This window comes from Mus musculus, chromosome 1 (assembly GCF_000001635.26).
Source record: "Mus musculus strain C57BL/6J chromosome 1, GRCm38.p6 C57BL/6J".
NCBI classification, from domain to species: Eukaryota; Metazoa; Chordata; class Mammalia; order Rodentia; family Muridae; genus Mus; species Mus musculus.
Genome location: NC_000067.6, coordinates 133,006,738 through 133,026,693, shown reverse-complemented (window position 1 = coordinate 133,026,693; position 19,956 = coordinate 133,006,738). Strand labels below are relative to the sequence as shown.

At 41.8% G+C, this 19,956-nt stretch overlaps 1 protein-coding gene and 1 pseudogene across 10 annotated transcripts in view; one reads left to right on the top strand and one right to left on the bottom strand.

Moving 5' to 3' along the window:
* Positions 1–19,956, top strand: part of Mdm4 (transformed mouse 3T3 cell double minute 4) — a 44,483-nt gene that overhangs the window by 3,894 nt on the left and 20,633 nt on the right. For 3 of the 10 annotated variants that reach the window (NR_126506.1, NM_001302804.1, NM_001302801.1), the window contains exons 1-5: positions 1,278–1,446; positions 7,810–7,917; positions 13,980–14,057; positions 15,496–15,629; positions 17,502–17,557. Coding sequence is in view for 5 of the 10 variants with exons in the window: in NM_001302801.1 (NP_001289730.1) it covers positions 7,840–7,917; positions 13,980–14,057; positions 15,496–15,629; positions 17,502–17,557 (346 nt within the window). In the remaining 5 variants the exon portion in view is untranslated. Of the gene's footprint in view, positions 1–1,277; positions 1,447–7,262; positions 7,341–7,809; positions 7,918–13,979; positions 14,058–15,495; positions 15,630–17,501; positions 17,558–19,956 lie in introns of those variants that run through there. The other 7 variants (XR_003953685.1, XR_003953686.1, NM_008575.4 and 4 more) reach the window with 6 other exon arrangements.
* On the bottom strand, positions 194–870 carry Gm29257 (annotated as a pseudogene).

The following is a 19,956-nucleotide window of genomic DNA, read 5'->3' as shown; positions in this document are numbered from 1 at the left end:
CAGGGCTACACCCTGTCTCAAAAAACATCTCTTTCTGGGATCCACATCTTAACACAAATTCTTGTCCAGAAAATAACGACCAGGGAGTAAGCTGGCTCATTGACATGTCAAAAAAAAGAAAAGTAGTCAAAGGATCAGGAAGGGTTAGCTTGTAGGGAAATGAGAAGACTAGAGATGGGATATGGAAGTTGTCTTTTTTTTTTTTTTTTTTTTTAATAGAACAGCAGACACCTTTATTACACTACGCATGAGGCTCATTTGCCTTTCCGGGCTTTGATCTTCCGCAGATAGAACTCCAGCTCCTTGCCTTCGAGCACATAGCCGTCTGCTCTGCCACACTGGCCTGGTCGTGAGGCAATACAGGCGAGAAGCTTGCCCTGCTGGAGCTGCTCCTCCAGGAGGCTGCTGATTTTGGCATTCTTTTTCCTTTCCTCATATTTCTTTTGAATTTTCTTTGATCGTTTTTTGTTTAAAATCTCTTCCTCCTCAGGAGTCAGCTTGGCCCCCTTCTTGCGGCCCAGGGGCAGTGCATAGTGGGACTCGTACCACTGTCGGTACAGCGTGCTGTCAATAAGCACGATGCAGTTCTTCACTAGGGTCTTGGTGCGGACAAGCTCGTTGTTGGATGCATTGTAGACAACATCAATGATCCTTGTTTTGCGAGTACAACACTCAGCGCCCCAGGAAAAGTTCCCCACATCCAATCTCAGGGCACGGTACTTCTTATTGCCTCCTCGAATTTGGACTGTGTGTATGCGGCGAGGGCCAATCTTCGTGTTGGCAGCGGGCCGTCCCAGCTCATACTTTCGCTTCTTGTGGCAGGGTTTTCGCTTAACCCCCCCCCCCCCCCCCCCCGGTCTTGCGGCGCTTTTTTTCGATCGAGACAGGGTTTCTCTGTATAGCTCTGGCTGTCCTGGAACTCACTTTGTAGACCAGGCTGGCCTCGAACTCAGAAATCCGCCTGCCTCTGCCTCCCAAGTGCTGGGATCAAAAGCGTGCGCCACCACGACCAGCCTCTATTTTCTTTCAAAACCTCTTTATGCAAGCAAGGTATGCTGTGGCAAGCCTTAAATCTCAGCACTCGGGAGGCAGTCTGGTTTACATAGTGAATTCCAGGACAGCTAGAGCTACACAGAGAATCCCTGACTCAATAGTAAAATAAAATAGAAAACTATCTCTGTCTGACCTCGGAGGTCCGGAGGCTCTCTTCCCGGACTAGTGTGTACTCAATGGTAGATTCTTCAGCCTTTCTAGCTCTCTAGTCCTCCAGGGTCCGCTCTATGGTTCCCCCGGCCTCCCCGGAAGCTCTTGCGAACGCTGGGTTTGAGAGGCCGGAAGTGGTGCTGCCGTTGCTCGCAGTTTCAAAATGCAGTGCAGGCCTTAGGGTCTCCGGCTGCCACCCCTCCCCCAGCTAGGAGGGGGAGCGACTCATGGAGCGGCCGTAAGGTGTGGTGTTGGGGTCTGGCCCGCGGGGGGCCGGGGGAGCGGACAGAAGGTCCGGAGGCTTCGGAGCTAGGAACCGGGCGGGAGGAGCCTGGGGCGCGGAGGGCGGCGTGGGCCGCGGGGCCGTGGAAGGGGCTGTGGGGGAAGGGTGGCGCTTCGACCCCGGGGTGGAGGAAAATGGAGTGTGGTGAAACGGAGTCCACAGTTAACAGACTGAAAGCGAAGTGAAGGGGTTGATCTTTTATTTGCTCTTCCACTTTGCGGGGTGGGTGAGGCACTTTGAAGGAAAGGAGTCGTAGAGAGAGACCTGGAGAGTGTCATTGGCGTGACTTAAGATTTAAATAATTTCTAGGGCTGCAAATTGTCTGCTTTAGTGTGTGAAAGATACTTGTTTGCGGTCTTCATACGGACCTGGGGCATTTAAAAAATTAAAAAAATATTCTTCACGAATATGTTGTGTTATTATTATTGAGACAGAATCTCATTATTATTATTATTATTATTATTATTATTATTATGACAGAATCTCACTGTGGCCGGCCCTGGCTAACCCGGAGCTTGCTGTATAGACTAGGCTGACCTCAAATTCACAGTCATCTGCCCCTGCCTCCAAAACAGCCTGCTCCTCTACCTCACCGGGACCACGAATATGAACTTTAATTAGCACACCACCCAACGATGCTTGTACATCCCCAGATTTTGACACCACTCTTATTATGACACATCTGGATAAAACAATGCCTGTCTTGTCCTACTCAAGAAAGGTCTTTGTGGATTAGGAACCTCTACCTAATGACAGGCACGACATGTGTCAAAGATATTTGAAACGTTTAATAATGCTGTCAGTTGCTGCATATCCAAGTTTAGTCTCCTCCTTCATACATTTCTGCTAGGAAAAAAGTTTGTTTAGGTCCAAAGTATTACTTTCAGTATTCTTTTACTGTACTGGTCAAGACCACAAACAACTCCTGTTTCGTTTTTTTTAATTAGCTATTTTCTTTATTTACCTTTCCTAGTTTCCTCTCCGAAAATCCCCTATCCTCTCTCCCTCCCTCTGCTCACTAGTCCACCCACTCCCGCTTCCTGGCCCTGGCATTCCCCTATACTGGGGCAAAGAACCTTCACAGGACCAAGGCCCTACCTCCCGTTAATGACCGACTAGGGCATTCTCTGCTACATATACAGCTAGAGACACAAGTCCCACCATGTGTTTTCTTTGATTTGTGGTTTAGTCCCAGGGAGCTCTGGGGGTACTGGTTAGTTCATATTGTTGTTCCTCCTTTGGGACTGCAAACCCCTCCAGCTCCTTCAGTCCTTTCTCTAGCTCCTTCCTTGGGGACCCTGTGCTCTGTCCAATGGATGGCTGTGAGCATCCACTTCTGTATTTGCCAGGCACTGGCAGAGCCTCTCCGGAGACAGCTCTATCAGGTTCCTGTCAGCAAAATCTTGTTGGCATCTGCAATAGTGTCTGGGTTTGGTGGTTGTTTATGGGATGGATCTCCAGGTGGGGCAGTCTCTTGATGGTCATTCCTTCAGTCTCTGCTCCGAACTTTGTCTCTGTAACTCCTTCCATAGGTATTTTGTTCCCCCTTCTAAGAAGGATCGAAGTATCCACACTTTTGTCTTCCTTCTTGAGTTTCATGTGTTTTGCAAATTGTATCTTGGGTATTCTGATTATCTGGGCTAATATCCAGTTATCAGTGAGTGCAGATCATGTGTGTTCTTTTATGAATGGGTTACCTCACTCAGGATGATATCCTCCAGATCCATCCATTTGTCTTAAGAATTTCATAAATTCATTGTTTTTAATAGCTGCGTAGTACTCCATTGTGTAAATGTACCACATTTTCTGTATCCGTTCCTCTGTTGAGGGGCATCTGGGTTCTTTCCAGTTTCTGGCTATTATAAATAAGGCTGCTCTAAATATAGTAGAGCATGTGTCATTATTACAAGTTGGAGCATCTTCTGGGTATATGTCCAGGAGTGGTATTGCTGAATCTTCCGGTATTACTATGTCCAATTTTCTGAGGAACTGCCAGATTGATATCCAGAGTGGTTGTCAGATACACTTTATTTAGCTGGGTCCTCATTGGTTGTATTTGTAGGTTGGTTGGTTGGTTGGTTGGTTGGTTGGTTTGTTTCTTTCTTTCTTTCTTTCTTTCTTTCTTTCTTTCTTTCTTTCTTTCTTTCTTTTTCGAGACAGGGTTTCTCTGTATAGCCCTGGCCCTGGCTGTCCTGGACTCACTCTGTAGACCAGGCTGGCCTCAAACTCAGAAATCTGCCTGCCTCTGCCTCCCAAGTGCTGGGATTAAAGGCGTGCGCCACCACCGCCCGGCTAAATATGCTTTTAAGACAGAATTCCTTAAGATGCAAAGGATCCTTATAACCACTAAAAAAACAAATGTCAAGCCAGTACAGCATAAGACATACACATCTTTGATTAAATTCTTAAATGAATGAATCAGACTAAAGCTATACTAGGCTAAACAAACCAATCTAGTAGCATCATAGTTGGAAATTTCATTGTATCTCTTGCTACAAGCAATAAGAGTGTGTAAGATATTTTCAAAAGAGCCTGACTTAACCAATATGAATTTTACAAGCATTTGTTAGACACAGCGGCTGAGTGTCGGGGTGGGGTGGTTCTGAACTTCAGTCCTTGTGCAAGTCTTTTTTTTTTTTTAAGATTTATTTATTTTTAAAAGATTTATTTATTTATTATATGTAAGTACACTGTAGCTGTCTTCAGACACTCCAGAAGAGGGAGTCAGATCTCGTTATGGATGGTTGTGAGCCACCATGTGGTTGCTGGGATTTGAACTCCGGACCTTTGGAAGAGCAGTCGGGTGCTCTTACCCACTGAGCCATCTCACCAGCCCCAAGATTTATTTTTTTATTATTTATTCTATATAAGTGAGGACTCCATCGCTGTCTTCAGACACACACCAGAAGAGGGTATCAGATCCCATTACAGATGGTTGTGAGCCACCATGTGGTTGCTGGGATTTGAACTCAGGACCTCTGGAAGAGCAGTCAGTGCTCTTAACCACTGAGCCATCTCTCCAGCTCCTTGTGTAAGTCTTAACTACTCCCCAGCCCCTTTCTTCTTCAGGGACCTCCCCCTCCCTCTACTCCCTCTCCTCACTCCTGGAGTTTCTCCGTGTAGCCCTGGCTGTCCTGGAACTTTTTCTGTAGACCAGGCTGGCCTCAAACTCCTCTGTCTACCTCTGCCTCCTAAATGCTGGGATTAAAGGTGTGTGGCACTATACCACCTGTCTCAGGGAACAATTTTATTTCATTTAACTTACGTTTTTCTAGTTAATTTTATTGAACATGGATTCATTTCATAACTGACAACCACTTGTGAAACACTGAATTTTCAATTTGTGTTTCTAGTTCTTTATTTTATCCTATATATTTTATTTCATTTTTTTTTTTTTTTTGCTATCACAGCTAGAATTTTTTTTACCCCCTCCCCCCCCAAACTAGACTTTTAAAAAGAGATTTATTGGGGCTGGTGAGATGGCTCAGCGGTTAAGAGCCCCGACTGCTTTTCCGAAGGTCCTGAGTTCAAATCCCATCAACCACATGGTGGCTCGCAACCATCCATAATGAGATCTGGCGCCCTCTTCTGTCTGAAGACAGCTACAGTATACTTACAGATAATAAATAAATTTTTAAAAAGGAGAGATTTACTTATTTTTATTGTATGTGTATGGGAGTTTTGCCTGCATGTATTGTGTGTATGTGTACTGTGTGTAAGCAGTGCCCACAGAGGCCAGAAGAAGGCATCAGGTCCTCTGGAACTGGGGTTACAGATGGTTGTTAGCTGCCGTGTGGGTGCTGGCAACGGAGCTTAGGTCATCTGCAAGAGCAGCAAGTGCTCTTCTTTTTTGAACCATCTCTCCAGCTCCTCAAATGGTCTTTTTTTTTAGAAGTTTGGCTATCTAGAAGGCCAAGTCCTTCCCTCCTTGTTCTTTTGGAAGGGACTTGCATTCTTAGCATCTTAACTCTTCTATATACATTTTTAGCATTTTGAGGTTCTATAAAAATCCCCAAAGCCAGGAGTGGTGGTACATTCCTGTAGTCTTAACCCTTAGAAAGTAGTCAAGCTGACTTAGTAGTCAGTTCAAGGACATAAGCTTCAGAGTAAGACTCCTACCCCACCCTGCCTGAAAACAGAAACAAATAACAAAAAGTGAACATCAAGAAGAAAACATTTTAAAATTCTTGTATTGATTTTTTTTTTTTTTATTCTGAATGAAATTATACTGAAAGTAGATCAGGGACTGGAGAGATGGCTGAGAAGTTTAGAGTGTTTACTGCTTTTAAATTTTGAGAGGACCAGAGTTTAGATCTGAGCATCCATGTTAAAACTACTGTAACTCCAGGAGGTTGGACACTTAGTGTTCTGTTCCTTGAAGAAGCACCATAACCAAAGCAGCTCTATAAAGGAAAACACTTACTTGGGGGCTGGCTTATAGTCTCAGAGGCTTAGTCCATTATCTTGGAGGGGAGCATGGTAGCACATAGGCAGGCATTGTGCAGAAGTAGCTCCGAGCTTTAGAGCCTGCCCCTTAGGTGGCAGGCAAAGACCCTGGCCCTGGCTTTGGAAACCTCAGAGTTTCCAAACATGACCCCGGCTATGTAAACACAGTGCTTTATTCTTTAGAAGTCCAGCGTGCTGAGGTCTCCCCACTAACCAAGATAGACCCCCAAAGTTAGCTTGCAGGCCCAATTTAAAGCACATTAGGGGAATTCTGGGGTAGGTGACCACTATTTTAACCAGTTGGGTCCATCTCTTCTGGAAATTCTAGAAGCATTACTGGAGTGTGGGGAAACTTTTGCTGACCCATTGTGCTTGCCTCAGGCTGTGGTGGGGCAGCTTCTGACTAGCTGTCTTAAGCCTGGGGTTTTTTCAGTAACTGACTTGTCTGGGCTTGTCTGGCCTTGTCTAGTTCTTGGAAACAGATTTAGGCTTAGTCTCAGTAACTGTTACTTTGAAGCCTGTCATGGAATCACCCTATCTTATCCCTCCCAGTAAGAGAAGAATTAAGTAAATGCAGTCAAACAGTTATCTCTCAAATTACATACAATGCTCTTTTTCCTTTTTTTAAGCAAGTAAGCCAGTTATATATTTCTCAGGACTCCACTTTGAAGAAAACAAGGGAATGAAACTATATTTGAGATGATGATAAGATTCTTGGAGCTGAATTATAGGCCATTGTGACTACCCTACCCTTCATGGTCCTATGCAGTAGCAGTGGTCATTCTTTGCAGATTTTTATACATTTCAAAGTTCCAGTATGTGATAGCAGAAATGTTTTTTGTTTGTTTTTGTTTTTTTCCGAGATAGGGTTTCTCTGTGTAGCCCTGGCTGTCCTGGAACTCACTCTGTAGACCAGGCTGGCCCTGAACTCAGAAATAAAAGTGCTGGGATTAAGGGGTACACCATCACTGCCCGGCTGTAGAAATGTATTTTTAAAGACTTGTTTTGAGAGGGTCTTACCATGAACCTCAGGCCTCCTGCTTTTTAAGTTCTGAGATTGCCAGTGTGTCCTACCACAATTACCAGGCAAACTTTGACACTCACTTTCCTGGGGTTTCTTGTCCAGGCTTGTTGGCCTGTGGTCTTAGAAACTTGGTGATTTTCCAGCTGTGGGTGTCTCCTAGCTCTTATCTTAATCACTCTGCTCAGTCTACCTTATTGCTAATAGGGAAGCAGTGTTGGTAAATTTGACTTGCAACTAGCTAGGAACAATGTATTCATTAGCATCAGCATTGAAGATGGAACATGTCCAAACCTGTCTCTCTTTCAGGATTCACCTGAGGGACACTTGGCTGGTTTAGTTTTTAGCTTCTGTGCTGGATTTGAGAATTGAGAATTTCAGTTCAGTGTGAGTATTTTGCATTTATGCAGGTGTGTGTGTATCAGATTTAAAAAATGTTGTTGGCAGTTTTGTCTTTTTTATTCTGTTTAGGAGACAAGTTCTCTATATAGGTTCTGGGTGTCCTTGAACTTGCTGTGTAGAACAGGTTGCTCTTGAACTCAAAGATCCCCTTGCCTCTGCCTCCTGGGTACTGGTATTCAGGGTGTGTGCCACCACGCTTGGCTTGTTTATTTTTCCTTTTAAATTGATTTTTATTTTATGTGTATTGTCTTTTTTTCTGCATGTCTGAGAGTGTCAGATCCCCTAGAATCTGGAATTACAGACAGTTGTGGGCTGCAGGAATTGAACCTACTAGGTACTCTGAAAGAGTAGCCAGTGCTCTTAACTGATGAGCCATCTCTCTAGTCCCCAGCTCTTAGTAAATGCTAAAGACAAAATTTTCTGCTTTACAATTTTATATGTTTTTCCCTTTTAGTTTGCTAACTGTGGAGTCTTCACTGCCAAAATGACATCACATTCCACCTCGGCCCAGTGTTCAGCATCTGACAGTGCTTGCAGAATTTCTTCGGAACAAATTAGTCAGGTAATCACTACCAGACATCTTACTCTTCTTTAAATATTTTGAATTGAATTGAGGCATATCACTGAGTTTACTGTAGGGTTTGCTTACAGCAGATGTGGTGATGTAAATCTCATATTACCATTTGAAAGTTACAGACAGCTTGAAATGGTCAAGGTTGATCTGGGTTGTCACTGTTTGTGCCCTTCTGCTTGTCAGTTAATTCTTAGAGTTTGTTAGACTAGGCACGTTTTAGGTTAGAGGTGGGTAGTAGAGAATTTGGGGCCAGGTTATCTTAAGTTCATTTTTTGTTTCATGTGGTTATAGTTAGTTTATTCTGGAGCGCTGAGAGAGAAAGACACAGACAGAGTCTATGTTAGTCCTGGCTGACCTGGAACTTCCTTTGTAGACCAGGCTGCTGTGAACTTGCTTGATCCTCCTGCCTGGCTTACCTGCTGGGATTCTAGGCATGTGCCACCAGGTCAGGCTAGTTTGTTTTATTTAAAAGGCTATCTCAAATGGTGAATATAGCAAATATATTCTTACAGATCCATAGCTTATCATTTAGTCATCTGTGGATACAGACTTGACAGTCTCCTCTCAGATTTAGTGTATCCTATTGCAGACAGACTTTTTTTTACTTTTTAAGATTTATTTATTGTTATTATGTGTGTGTGTGTATGGTTTGTCTGCATGCACTGTCTGTGAATTACATGCATGGAAGCCCCTTGGAAGCCAGAAGAGGACACTGGATACCCTGGGATCGGAATTACAGATCATTGTGAGCTATTGTGTGGCTGCTGGGATTCAAACCCAGGTCCTGTGGAAGAGCTACAAGTGTCTTTAACCACTGAGCGCTCTCTCCATCTCCAGACATTTTCCTTTAATAGATTTTAAAAAATTATTATATTTTTGTGATTCAGAAACATTTTTTCATGTTTGTTCCTTAATATATATGTTGAAAGTAGGATTTGGAATTGGTGAGGAAAAGATGCAGTACAAATTAATTTTATAAACTAATTTTGTGATAATAACATGTCTCTGGAAAACACAAATCCCAGGTAGATGAAGGATTTAAATGTAAAAAGTCAAGATGTTGGAAGAAAATAGAAAAAATATTTGTGAAACTTTAGAATGATGGAGTTCTTGACATTGAAGAAGCTTTAAAAGCAATACAAATTTGACAATATACAATATAATAACAAAACTGTACTATATGGACTTGGTATATGCAAGTTTTTATAATTCTAGCACTTAGGAGGCAGAGGCAGGTCCATCTCTTGTGAGTTAGAGGCCAGCCTGAGCTACATAATAGAGAGACCCTGTCTTAAAGAAAACAAAAATATATAACAAAATTGTATACTATAGGCGTGCTCTAGGGACCAACGTAGTGGAGTGCAGTAGATCACAGTCCGGGCCTCCTGATTGTTGGGAAAGGATGACGTTGAGATAGAGGGATTGGAATAGAAATTAATGTAGCATGAAGTAAACTGTGGGGTTAGAAAAGCTCTAGCTCATCTGTCTTGTTGATAGTGAGACAGGGAAAGAGAGACATACTCCAGTACCGGCACCTGTCTGCTTCCTGCATAACAGAATGAGGAAGGTTTGTTTTTTTTTTTTTTTTTTTTTTTTGTTTTTTGAGACAGGGTTTCTCTGTGTAGCCCTGGCTGTCCTGGAACTCACTCTGTAGACCAGGCTGGCCTCAAACTCAGAAATCCCCCTGCCTCTGCCTCCCAAGTGCTGGGATTAAAGGTTGTGGCACCTGGGGGTCGGGGTGGCAGTGGCGGCGAGGTGGCTCAGTGGTTAAGAGCACTGACTGGTCTTCTGAAGGTCCTGAGTTCAAATTCAGCAACCACATGGTGGCTCGTAATGGGATCTGACTCTGGAGTGTCTAAAGACAGCTACAGTGTGGTTACATATAATAAATAAATCTTTAAAAAAAAAAAAAAGTTGTGGCACCACCGCCCTGCAAGGAAGGTTTTGAAGCTATCTCAAAAATAGACTTTCCAGTTCTATAATCATAATAATAGTGTGTTATGAAGTTACTGACGCTGCCAAGCTCTCAGACTGGCTCTCCTAGAAGACAAAATCTACTGTTTATTCTATCCATGCAAATTTGTATATGAGACTCATCAGCCTGGTTTATCTTTTATGTCAGAGATAGGGCTAATTTAAGCTGGTCCCATTCCTTACATTTTGTTTCTGACTTTTTGCTTATCTCTATGCTCAGGATTACATTTCGGCCTCGTGCATGCTAGGCAGGTGCTCTACCATGGAGTTATATCCCCAGCCACCCAATTTTGTTTTTGTTTTTGTTTTTGTTTTGGTAACAATAAAGGTTTCCCTGTATAGAAGAATCTTTATTACTTAGATTCATAGGACGTTGCTGTAGAACTTTCTCATCTGGAGGCACTCTAGTTGCTGTTGGAGTTAGGCATATGCCTAGGATGTGTTCTGAGAAGTGGAGCCCCTGTACTATCATTTCACAGTTGTAGCGCCTTTGTTCATTTCTTTTCTTTCTTTCTTTTTTTTTTTTTTTAAAGATTTATTTTATTTATATGAGTACACTGTAGCTGTCTTCAGACACACCAGAAGAGGGCATCAGATCTCATTAAAGATGGTCGTGAGCCACCATGAGTTGCTGGGAATTGAACACAGGACAGTGCTCTTAACCACTGAGCCATCTCTCCAGCCCTTTTTTTTGTTTTTGTTTTTTGTTTTTATGGTTTTTTTTTTTGTTTTTTGAGACAGGGTTTCTCTGTAGCCCTGGCTGTCCTGGAACTCACTTTGTAGAGCAGGGTGGCCTCGGACTCAGAAATCCGCTGCCTCTGCCTCCCAAGTGCTGGGATTAAAGGTGTGCGCCACCACTCCTGGTGCCTATGTTCATTTCTTCCTCCCACTGCCAGCTTAACTTCTGGTCTTCACAGACACATGAACAATTATATCACACACACACACACATGCAGGAGGAAGGGGTGTCAAGTAGCTGAGAGTAGTTAATCCATATAAGTTATGATGTGTGTGTGTGTGTGTGTGTGTGTGTGTGTGTGTGTGTGTTGAGATGGCTACTTTCCCTTAACTGGCACTCTGTCTTCTGGTCAGTACAGATAGATTGCAATGAAATTTCATAGCTTCTTTTCCACCTGAAGAGTTTAATTACATGTCTAAATTAATAGGAAGTAGAGAATTACTAAAGAGGACTGGGTCTTTTTCATTCTTTACCACCATCCTTATAGCTAAAGCATTAGGGAAGATGGGAGGCAGTAGCCTCAAAATGTCTGTATTGAGGGATCTGATGGTAAGGTCCTATTATCCCAACTACTTGGATTCCTCAAGCAGGAGAATCAAAAGTTCAAAACTTGCTTGGGCTACAGAGTGAATTTAAGGACAACCTTATACACACACACATACATATACACACATACACACACACACACACACACACACACACACATATCATAACTTATATGGATTAACTACTCTCAGCTACTTGACACCCCTTCCTCCTGCATGTGTGTGTGATATAATTGTTCATGTGTCTGTGAAGACCAGAAGTTAAAACGGCTTGTCTTCCTCAGTTGTGCTCTGCCTTACTTTTGAGACAGGGTCAGTTATTAAATCTATACATTGTATATTACTATTTATTTTTATATCATATATTATTATAATTATAATAATGTATTATATTATAAATTACACATTATATATTATAATTATATGTTATTTATAGCTCACTGATTGAGCTAGATTGTCCAGTGAGTTCCTGGAGGGTCCCTTTGTTACAGCCTTCCCAGTGCTGGGACTGTAGCTTTGTGCTACCACATGTGGCTTTCTCTGTGCATGCTGGAATCTGAATGAGCGCAGGTCCTCATGCTTGTACAGCCGATACTGTACTGACTGAGCCACCTCCCCACCTCCCAGCTGCTCTGCTTTCTTTAATATTCCAGGTAGGTTGTTCAAAGTATGAAAAAATATATGCATAATGACCCTTCAAGTAGGATACTTTTTTTTTAAAGACAGACTGATCTACATAGCAAGTTCCAGATGAACTTGGCTCTACCAAGTGCTATGATTACAGTTGTGAACCACTACCCAGCTTTCAAGTAGCGTTACTTTTACTAAAAGTATGAAGTCTTTGAAGTTTAGGGTAGGAGTCAACAGACTTTATGTATAGGGGCAGAGAACACACATTGTTAGGCTTTGCAGGCCATAGAGTTTGTGTCTTAACCCTTTGGTACTGTAGCCCTAAAAAAATGTAAACTTATGGGCATGGTCATATTCCATTTATAGCAGGAGTAGGGGTGAGCTGAGCCCCAGAGTACTCATTTGCCTTAGATGTGCAGGGCTCAGGAATAGATAGATCCTCAGAGCTGCCAAAATGAAGAGTGGAAAAGGGGGAAAAATCCAGACTTTTTACAGATGCAGATCAGTGTTTTCTGTTCCTTGGTTAATAAGTAGTTAATAAGCTGACACATAGAAGTGGTACATTATGTGCTCATCAATAGTAAGGGAGCTGAGGGCATAGCTGAGCGGTAGGGTACCTGCCTAGCATGTGTGAGGGTCTAAGATCAATTTCAAGCAGCATACAAAAATGAGTAATGAATAGTATGAAAAACAGAACATTGTAAATAAAATACAAGATAGGAAAGTATTGGAGGCAAATATCGGAAAGTATTGGAGGCAAATATCACAAAGTGTATATCTATGATAAAGTCAGTCAGGTTCCTGTGGCTGGCAAAGTTCAGCAGAGCAGTAACTAGGTAACTCGCTCTTTCCTTAGTGCCTCAGTTTTCATTTCAGTTTTCATTTCAGGGTTATAATAAAAATATTTAAAAACAAAAACCAAGAGTCAACAATTATTGGCTAAAGAGCTCACAAACTCCACGGTCAGGGAAGTGATGGCTGTACACAACAAAGGCTGCTTATGAAACCTGCTGAGTTTCAGTGCCATCATCTTTGACCGTTTGAGAATAATAGTATACAAATATTTAGTCTGGGCCTATTTTTCAGTTTTTTTTCCTTTTCTTTTCCAGAGATGGGTTCAGTTCTGGCTATTACTGAAATTTGCTGTATAGACCAGGCTGGCCTCAAACTTAAGAGATCCTTTTGCTTCTGCATGCCCCCCCCCCCCCAAAAAAAAGTGAGATTAAAAGTATGTCCCCAATGCCTGGCCCCAGCTTTCAGGTGTTTGTCTTTTGTTTTGCTTTTTTTAGATTTATATGTATATATCTTATATGCCTGCATGTATGCCAGCAGGCCAGAAGAGGGCACTAGACCTCATTATAGAGTTAAGAGCCACCATGTGGTTGCTGGGAATTGAACTCAGGACCTCTGGAAGAATAGCCAGTGCTCTTAAGCTCTGAGCCATCTTTCCAGCTCCAGCTTTCAGATTTTTAATAGCTACCTTGGAATGTAACTAAATATTTTGTGGGTATGAGTGTTTTGTATGCATGTATGTCTGTGCCTCACAGGTGTGTCTGGTGCCAAGCAAGACCAGAAGAGAGTAACCTGGAACTGGAGTTAGAGTTGGGAAGTGCCTTGTGAGTGCTAGGACTTGAAATCTGGTTCCCTGTAAGAACAGCCAGTGTTCTTAACTACTGAGCCATTTTTCTAAGGGCTGCCAAGGTTGTCCTGTCGTGTGTCCCCGTCCCCCGTCCCCCCCCCCTCCCGCGCAGCAGTTATACCATTTATTTCCACCATAAATGCAGAGTTTCTAATTATCCTGTTTTTCAAGCCAACACCTATTTTCCTTAAAAATTTATTATTATTGTCATCCTTTTAGGTATGAATATGCTTCCTGCTATAAAAGATTTATCAGAAAGACAGCATGTGTCTCCTAGAGTTTTTTTTTTGTTTTCGTTTTTGTTTGTTTGTTTTGTTTTTGTTTTTTTGTTTTTTTGTTTTTTTGGAAGATCTCTTCTTTCATCATCCCCCACCTCCCCAGAAATCAATCTAATTGAAATGTAAATAAATAGCTTTGTGCTGGGTTTGTGCAGGATCCAGAGTTCAAGGTCAGCCTTTACTACATAGTAAGTTCAGGCCCTTTAGGTGAATGGAAGTTCTGTCTTAATGTTTTACGTTTATAGCAGGTGCGGCCAAAACTGCAGCTTTTGAAGATTTTGCATGCAGCAGGTGCGCAGGGGGAAGTATTCACCATGAAAGAGGTGAGCCGGCAGGGACTGTTCCCAGTTTTAAGATCAGTCAAATAGAGGCTGTCATGTGCACAGTTCTGAAACCTGGGCCAAAGAGGAAGTTGTACTACTGAAAGGACAGTTTTTCATCTTGTAAGGGCCGCCTTGTGAATTTCCTGTTTCCTCCACACTTCCTTTGAAGTCCCTATATATGTGGTCATCCACAGATTCATTGACCTGGGAGTTAAAAGAAAAATATGTGGGTTAAGAAAGTCACAGCTTCAGCCGGGCGTGGTGGCGCATGCCTTTAATCCCAGCACTTGGGAGGCAGAGGCAGGTGGATTTCTGAGTTCGAGGCCAGCCTGGTCTACAAAGTGAGTTCCAGGACAGCCAGGGCTATACAGAGAAACCCTGTCTCGAAAAACCAAAAAAAAAAAAAAAAAAAAGAAAGTCACAGCTTCTAAGACTTGATGCGGGAAGGAACTGAGTCAGCAACTCTACCAATCACTGTGCGTTTGTCAGGGGCTCTGGGAGCACGGAGTCATTTTGAATGTTTAAGGATTTAAATAACTTAGCATCTGGGAGCTTTTTTCCTTTTTAAACTAGCACATTGAATTTTTTAAGTGGAATATATTTTTCAGATGTTATGTACTCAAACAGTTTGCATTTGGTATAGAGAACCTTCTGCCTTTTCCTAAGCAGAAAACAAAATTACAGACTTTTTTCTTCAAAGTGCCACATCTATCAGTAATACCTCTGAGTTTATAGATATCCTTTTTTTTTTTTTTTTTTTTTTTTGCTTTTGATATTTAACAAGAACTTAACTATCAAATAAGAAGTTTGGTACTTTTAACCTACTTTTAAGAAACATTCCGGGGTCAGGGTGGGAGGATAGAAGGGAAATAAAGAATAAAGCATGAAGTATTAAAGAGTGAAACATTAAAAATATATCAGTAGATGTATCTGCCTAATTCCTTCCCTTTCCCCTTTCATTCTCTCCCCGCTTGCCATAAAATTTATCCAGGTCTATTGTCAAACAGTGTATCAGCCTGGATGATTTAATAAAGGTTCTGTGACATACTTCATCTACGTGTAAAAGAGCTCTTTTCCAGTTTAGGGTTGTGAGTTTTTAAACCTGAAAGGAAAAAGCCAGGTAGACTATGTTTTTGTGAGAGACCTGGATTCTGGTTTCTGTATTAGGACTAGTGGTCCATTAAACATTAAACACTGCAGGAGAATACGAAGTTGCTGCCTTTGTTCATTGTCAGCTCAGGCTGACAATTGATGGATGAGTGGATGGACCTAGTGTAGGAAACATCTATCCGGTGTGGGGATTGCATACACTATGTCAGCATCCAAATACTGGTGGTCTTGCATGTCTTTCTCTAGCAAAATATCTCAACCACTCATGGGAATTGTGGTTTTGATAGGAGTCCGACATATCATTTCATGGTGTTTTATTCTCATGTAGGTAATGCACTATCTAGGCCAGTATATAATGGTGAAGCAGCTCTATGATCAACAGGAGCAACATATGGTATACTGTGGTGGAGATCTTTTGGGAGATCTACTTGGATGTCAGAGCTTTTCTGTGAAAGATCCAAGGTAAAAAGGGCGAGGGTTTATGTATCTTTGAGTGCTTATATCTGCTCACTCAGTCTGTAGAGGTTATTTTTCTTTAGCCAGTAAGTGTTTTAAAGGCTACATATGTCGTATAGCCAGTGAGATATATGCACAGTACAATGGTTTGCAGTGTGCACAGTCTGATTTGATGGTACATACAGAATAGTAATCATCTTCATACATGGTCAAATAGCATGACAGAGCTATAGAGAGAAGTACATGAAGTGGGGGATGGCTGGGACTTATCCTGTCAAAGCTTCCTTGAGGAAGCAGAATGTGAGCTAAGCTGTGACAGTTTTTAGAGGGCTAATGGGTGGGGGGCGTCTGGTTGAACAGGAGGGAGTCGTGTCACTAGGTCACAAGCTGGTGTTCTGTACAATTATTTTTTAAAGTTTTAATTCATGTGTGTGAGTGTTTTGCCTACATGCATGTGTCTGCTCAGGTATGTGCTTGGTGCCCAAAGAGGCCAGAAGAGGGTGTCAGGTCTCCTGGAACTGAAGTTGCATATGGTCATGAGCCACCATGTGTGCGCTGTTGTTTCCCTGTAAGAACAGTCAATGCTATTCAGTTGATCCATCTTTCCACCCCATCGTCACCTTCTGGTGTTGCCCCTGCCCTTTATATATAGTGATTGCTTTTTTCTGAGCTAGCTTCCTTTCCTTTCCTTTCCTTTTCCTTTCCTTTTCCTTTCCTTTCCTTTCCTTTTCCTTTCCTTTTCCTTTCCTTTCCTTTCCTTTCCTTTCCTTTCCTTTCCTTTCCTTTCCTTTCCTTTCCTTTCCTTCCTTCTTTCTTTCCTTTCCTTCCTTTCCTTCCTTTCTTTCCTTTCTTTCCTTTCTTTCCTTCTTTTCTTTTCTCTTTCTTTCTTTAGATTTATTATTTATTTTATTAATTAAATTAAGATTTATTTATTTTATGCATATGAGTACACTGTAGCTGTACAGATGGTTGTAGTTGTTGGAAATTGAATTTTAGGACCTCTGCTTGCTCTGGTCAGCCCTGCTCATCTGGTCAACTCCACTCGCTCAGTCCCTGCTCTCTTTGGCCCAAAGATTTATTTATTATTATAAATAAATACACTGTAGCTGTCTTCAGACACTCCAGAAGAGGGCATCAGATCTCATGATGGGTGGTTGTGAGCCACCATGTGGTTGCTGGGATTTGAACTCAGGACCTCTGGAAGAGCAGTCAATGCTCTTACTCGCTGAGCCATCTCGCCAGCCACCTGAGCTTATTTTCTCTTAACATTGATAAAACTTACTGTCATGCTTTCGTTTTTCAATCAAAAATGCAAAACTTAACATTTAGAAGAAAAAAAATAATCTTCAAAGAAAATCTTCCCAATTACGTTACCAATAGTTAATAAAATAAATAGTTAGCTGGGGCTAGACTTTTTTTTTTTTTTTTAAATGAGACAGGGTTTCTTGGTGTAACCAGCCCTGGCTGTCCTGGACTTGCTCTGTAGACTAGGCTGGCCTTGAGCTCAGAGATCCACCTGCCCTCACCCATTAGTGTACCCCCCACTCCCCCACCCCATCACTGCAGTTAAAAGTGTATGCCACCATGCCTGGCTTTCTTTGTTTTTTAAAAATAGGTTCACATTTGAACCTAAGGAGGCTCCAAATCAGTAAGTTGCTAAGAATAACCTTGACCTTGGATCTTTTAGACTGAGCCTTCCAAATGCTGGGTTTCAGGCAAGCACTATTGCCCCTGGCTCCTCCTTAATGTTTAAGTTATTTTAAAAAAAAATTGTGGGGGAATGAGTCTGTCTGTATAGCTAAGAGAGTAGGAAAGTATCATACTGCAGGTGTATTTAATATATAATGGAAAAACAAGTATTTATATATTCTTTTACAGCCCTCTCTATGACATGCTAAGAAAGAATCTTGTTACATCAGCTTCTATTAACACAGGTACGTTCTAGGTTTCTTCAGTTGGTATTGAAGCTTTGAATTTAAGGAAGCAAATAATGGGAACCAGGGTCAAGATGAAATGGAGTGCTATCTGTGACATTACTGGAGGGATGTTCGTACGACTGTCTGTCATACAGCATGATACTATTGTTAAGTAAGTTCTCACTGATGAATTCAGTCATACTGAAGCTAGAGAGGAAAGCTGTCTATATCCTAGATATAATGGTTTTTTCTTTATGCAGCACAAGGGGTTGAACCTAGGGCCTTGTATTTATGTACTCCACCACTGACCTATGTTTCTAGCCTTCTGTTTACTATTTTGAAAGACTATCTTCCTAAGTTGCCTATGCTGGCCTTGAATTCACTCTGTAGCAAAGGTGGGCCTTGAATTTGTGGGTTCCCCGGTCTTCTTAGTAGGTATCTTTCCTGGTCTGTGGAGGCTGGCAGGCCCAGCTTAATTAAGCTTAGTAATTATAAACATTGTACTATATAGCTGCTTCATCTTGATATATTTTTAAAAAATCTCTTGGATAAGGACTTTTTCCCTTCAAACATAACCACATCATTACTGTACTCATAAGTAATAATACTTTTTATTTTTGGTTTGTTCAGGTGATGATCCAAAGTCCACACATTGCATTGGGTTTATTGCAAAAACCAAAAAGCTTAAACCTGCCCTGTGTGTGTGTGTGTGTGTGTGTGTGTGTGTGTGTGTGTGTGTGTGTGAATGTGTTTGTATGTGTGAGTGAGTGAGAGAGAGAGAGAGAGAGAGAGAGAGAGAGAGAGAACATTTTGTTACATGTAGACTCTTCAGTGATCAAATTAGGGTAAACTAACATACCTGCCATCTCAAGTTTAGCTTTTTTGTATGTTGGAAGCATTCAGAATCTCCACTTCAGCTATTAAAATATTCAGTAATTTACTGTGGCCACTCTACTGTGGTGTAGGATACTCCTTTTGGCTTTCATCATATTTATTGAAGATTTGTAATTGTGATTTTTTCCTGTAGGGTTGTCTGTGGTTTAGAATTGACAGATTATATCCTTGTGGTTGTGTTTCTTTTTTTTTTTTTTTTAACCCCATGTGGACCCAGTAACAATGGCCATTTCTAAGAATTATTTATCTTATTTTATGTATAGGAGTATGCAGTAGCTGCCTTCAGAAGAAGGTATTGGATCTCATTACAGATGGTTGTGAGCCACCATGTGGTTGCTGGGATTTGAACTCAGGTCCTCTGGAAGAGCAATCTGGGCTCTTACCCACTGAGCCATCTCTCCAGCTCCCGTGGTTGTGTTTCTTAATGAGTGAATAGATTCAAGTTTAAATGTCTGCTGACAGATCTTCATGGATGGTGCTTTGAACTCTCCCCACCCCCACCCTCATCTCTGTGTGTGTCTCATATTAGTTATGTAAGCCTGCCCCTCTTTCACACACGATGTGGGCTCTTGACAGTGTTGCTCTGATCCATCTATTATAAAGGTTCTCCCAAGAAATTTTCACTTTAATAATTTTGTTTACATAAACACACATTAGTGTACTTATTTATGGCATACATTGTAGTTCAGGTTGGCTTGGAACTACTCCAGGCTAACTTCAAACTTGGAAATACCTGCTTCTCCCAGCCTTCTGAATGTTGGAATCTCAGGCATGAGTCACCACACTTGGCTCAATAAACTGTTATCTGTAAGCCCATTTGACCCTTCCCAGACCTTCTAAGTACTGCTTTGAATTTCTTTTTTATAAGGAGGAAACTAGCTGTTTGGAGTCTGATTTCCAAAGTGGCAGGGTAGAGATGGTACTGAAATGTGTGTGACACTCTTTCTCTGCTGAAGCTGCCCTCTTCTGTTCCCCTCAGATTTGAGAAACACTGTCCAAATAATACTGCCTTGTTAGGCTCTGGTCATGCTCGAAGAAGTAGACAGACTGCAAAGCCTCTTCCTGAATCTCTCTTCATGTCACTGAAAGACATTGAGATGGGGAGCTTTGTAAGTGAGAGGCAGCTTTACTGAAATTCAGTCATTTGTGAGTTAAAATATTCTTTGGAAAGTCTTTGATAGCGTGAAATACTTGAAGGACTTCATAATTTTGTTTTGTATATTGTTAAATTTGTTTTCTGATATGTCCTCTGAATATTTAGAGTGAGTATAGCTAGTTCTTACATTTTCCTCCCTTATTTTCCTCTTGCACTTTTTCTGCAAATATCTTTCTCTGTAGTGTATTATATGTTCAGTTCATCTTTCCAGCCGCCATCTGAGGAGGCCCTGGAGGTAAAGAAGCAGAGGGTTTTGTTGGTATGTTTCAGTCCAGTCAGTGGTTTGCCCAGTACAAGACTCATGGTCACGGGCCATGATTGCACAGCCAGCCATACACTCCGTGTGGCCTTCACCTTTCTGGACTCC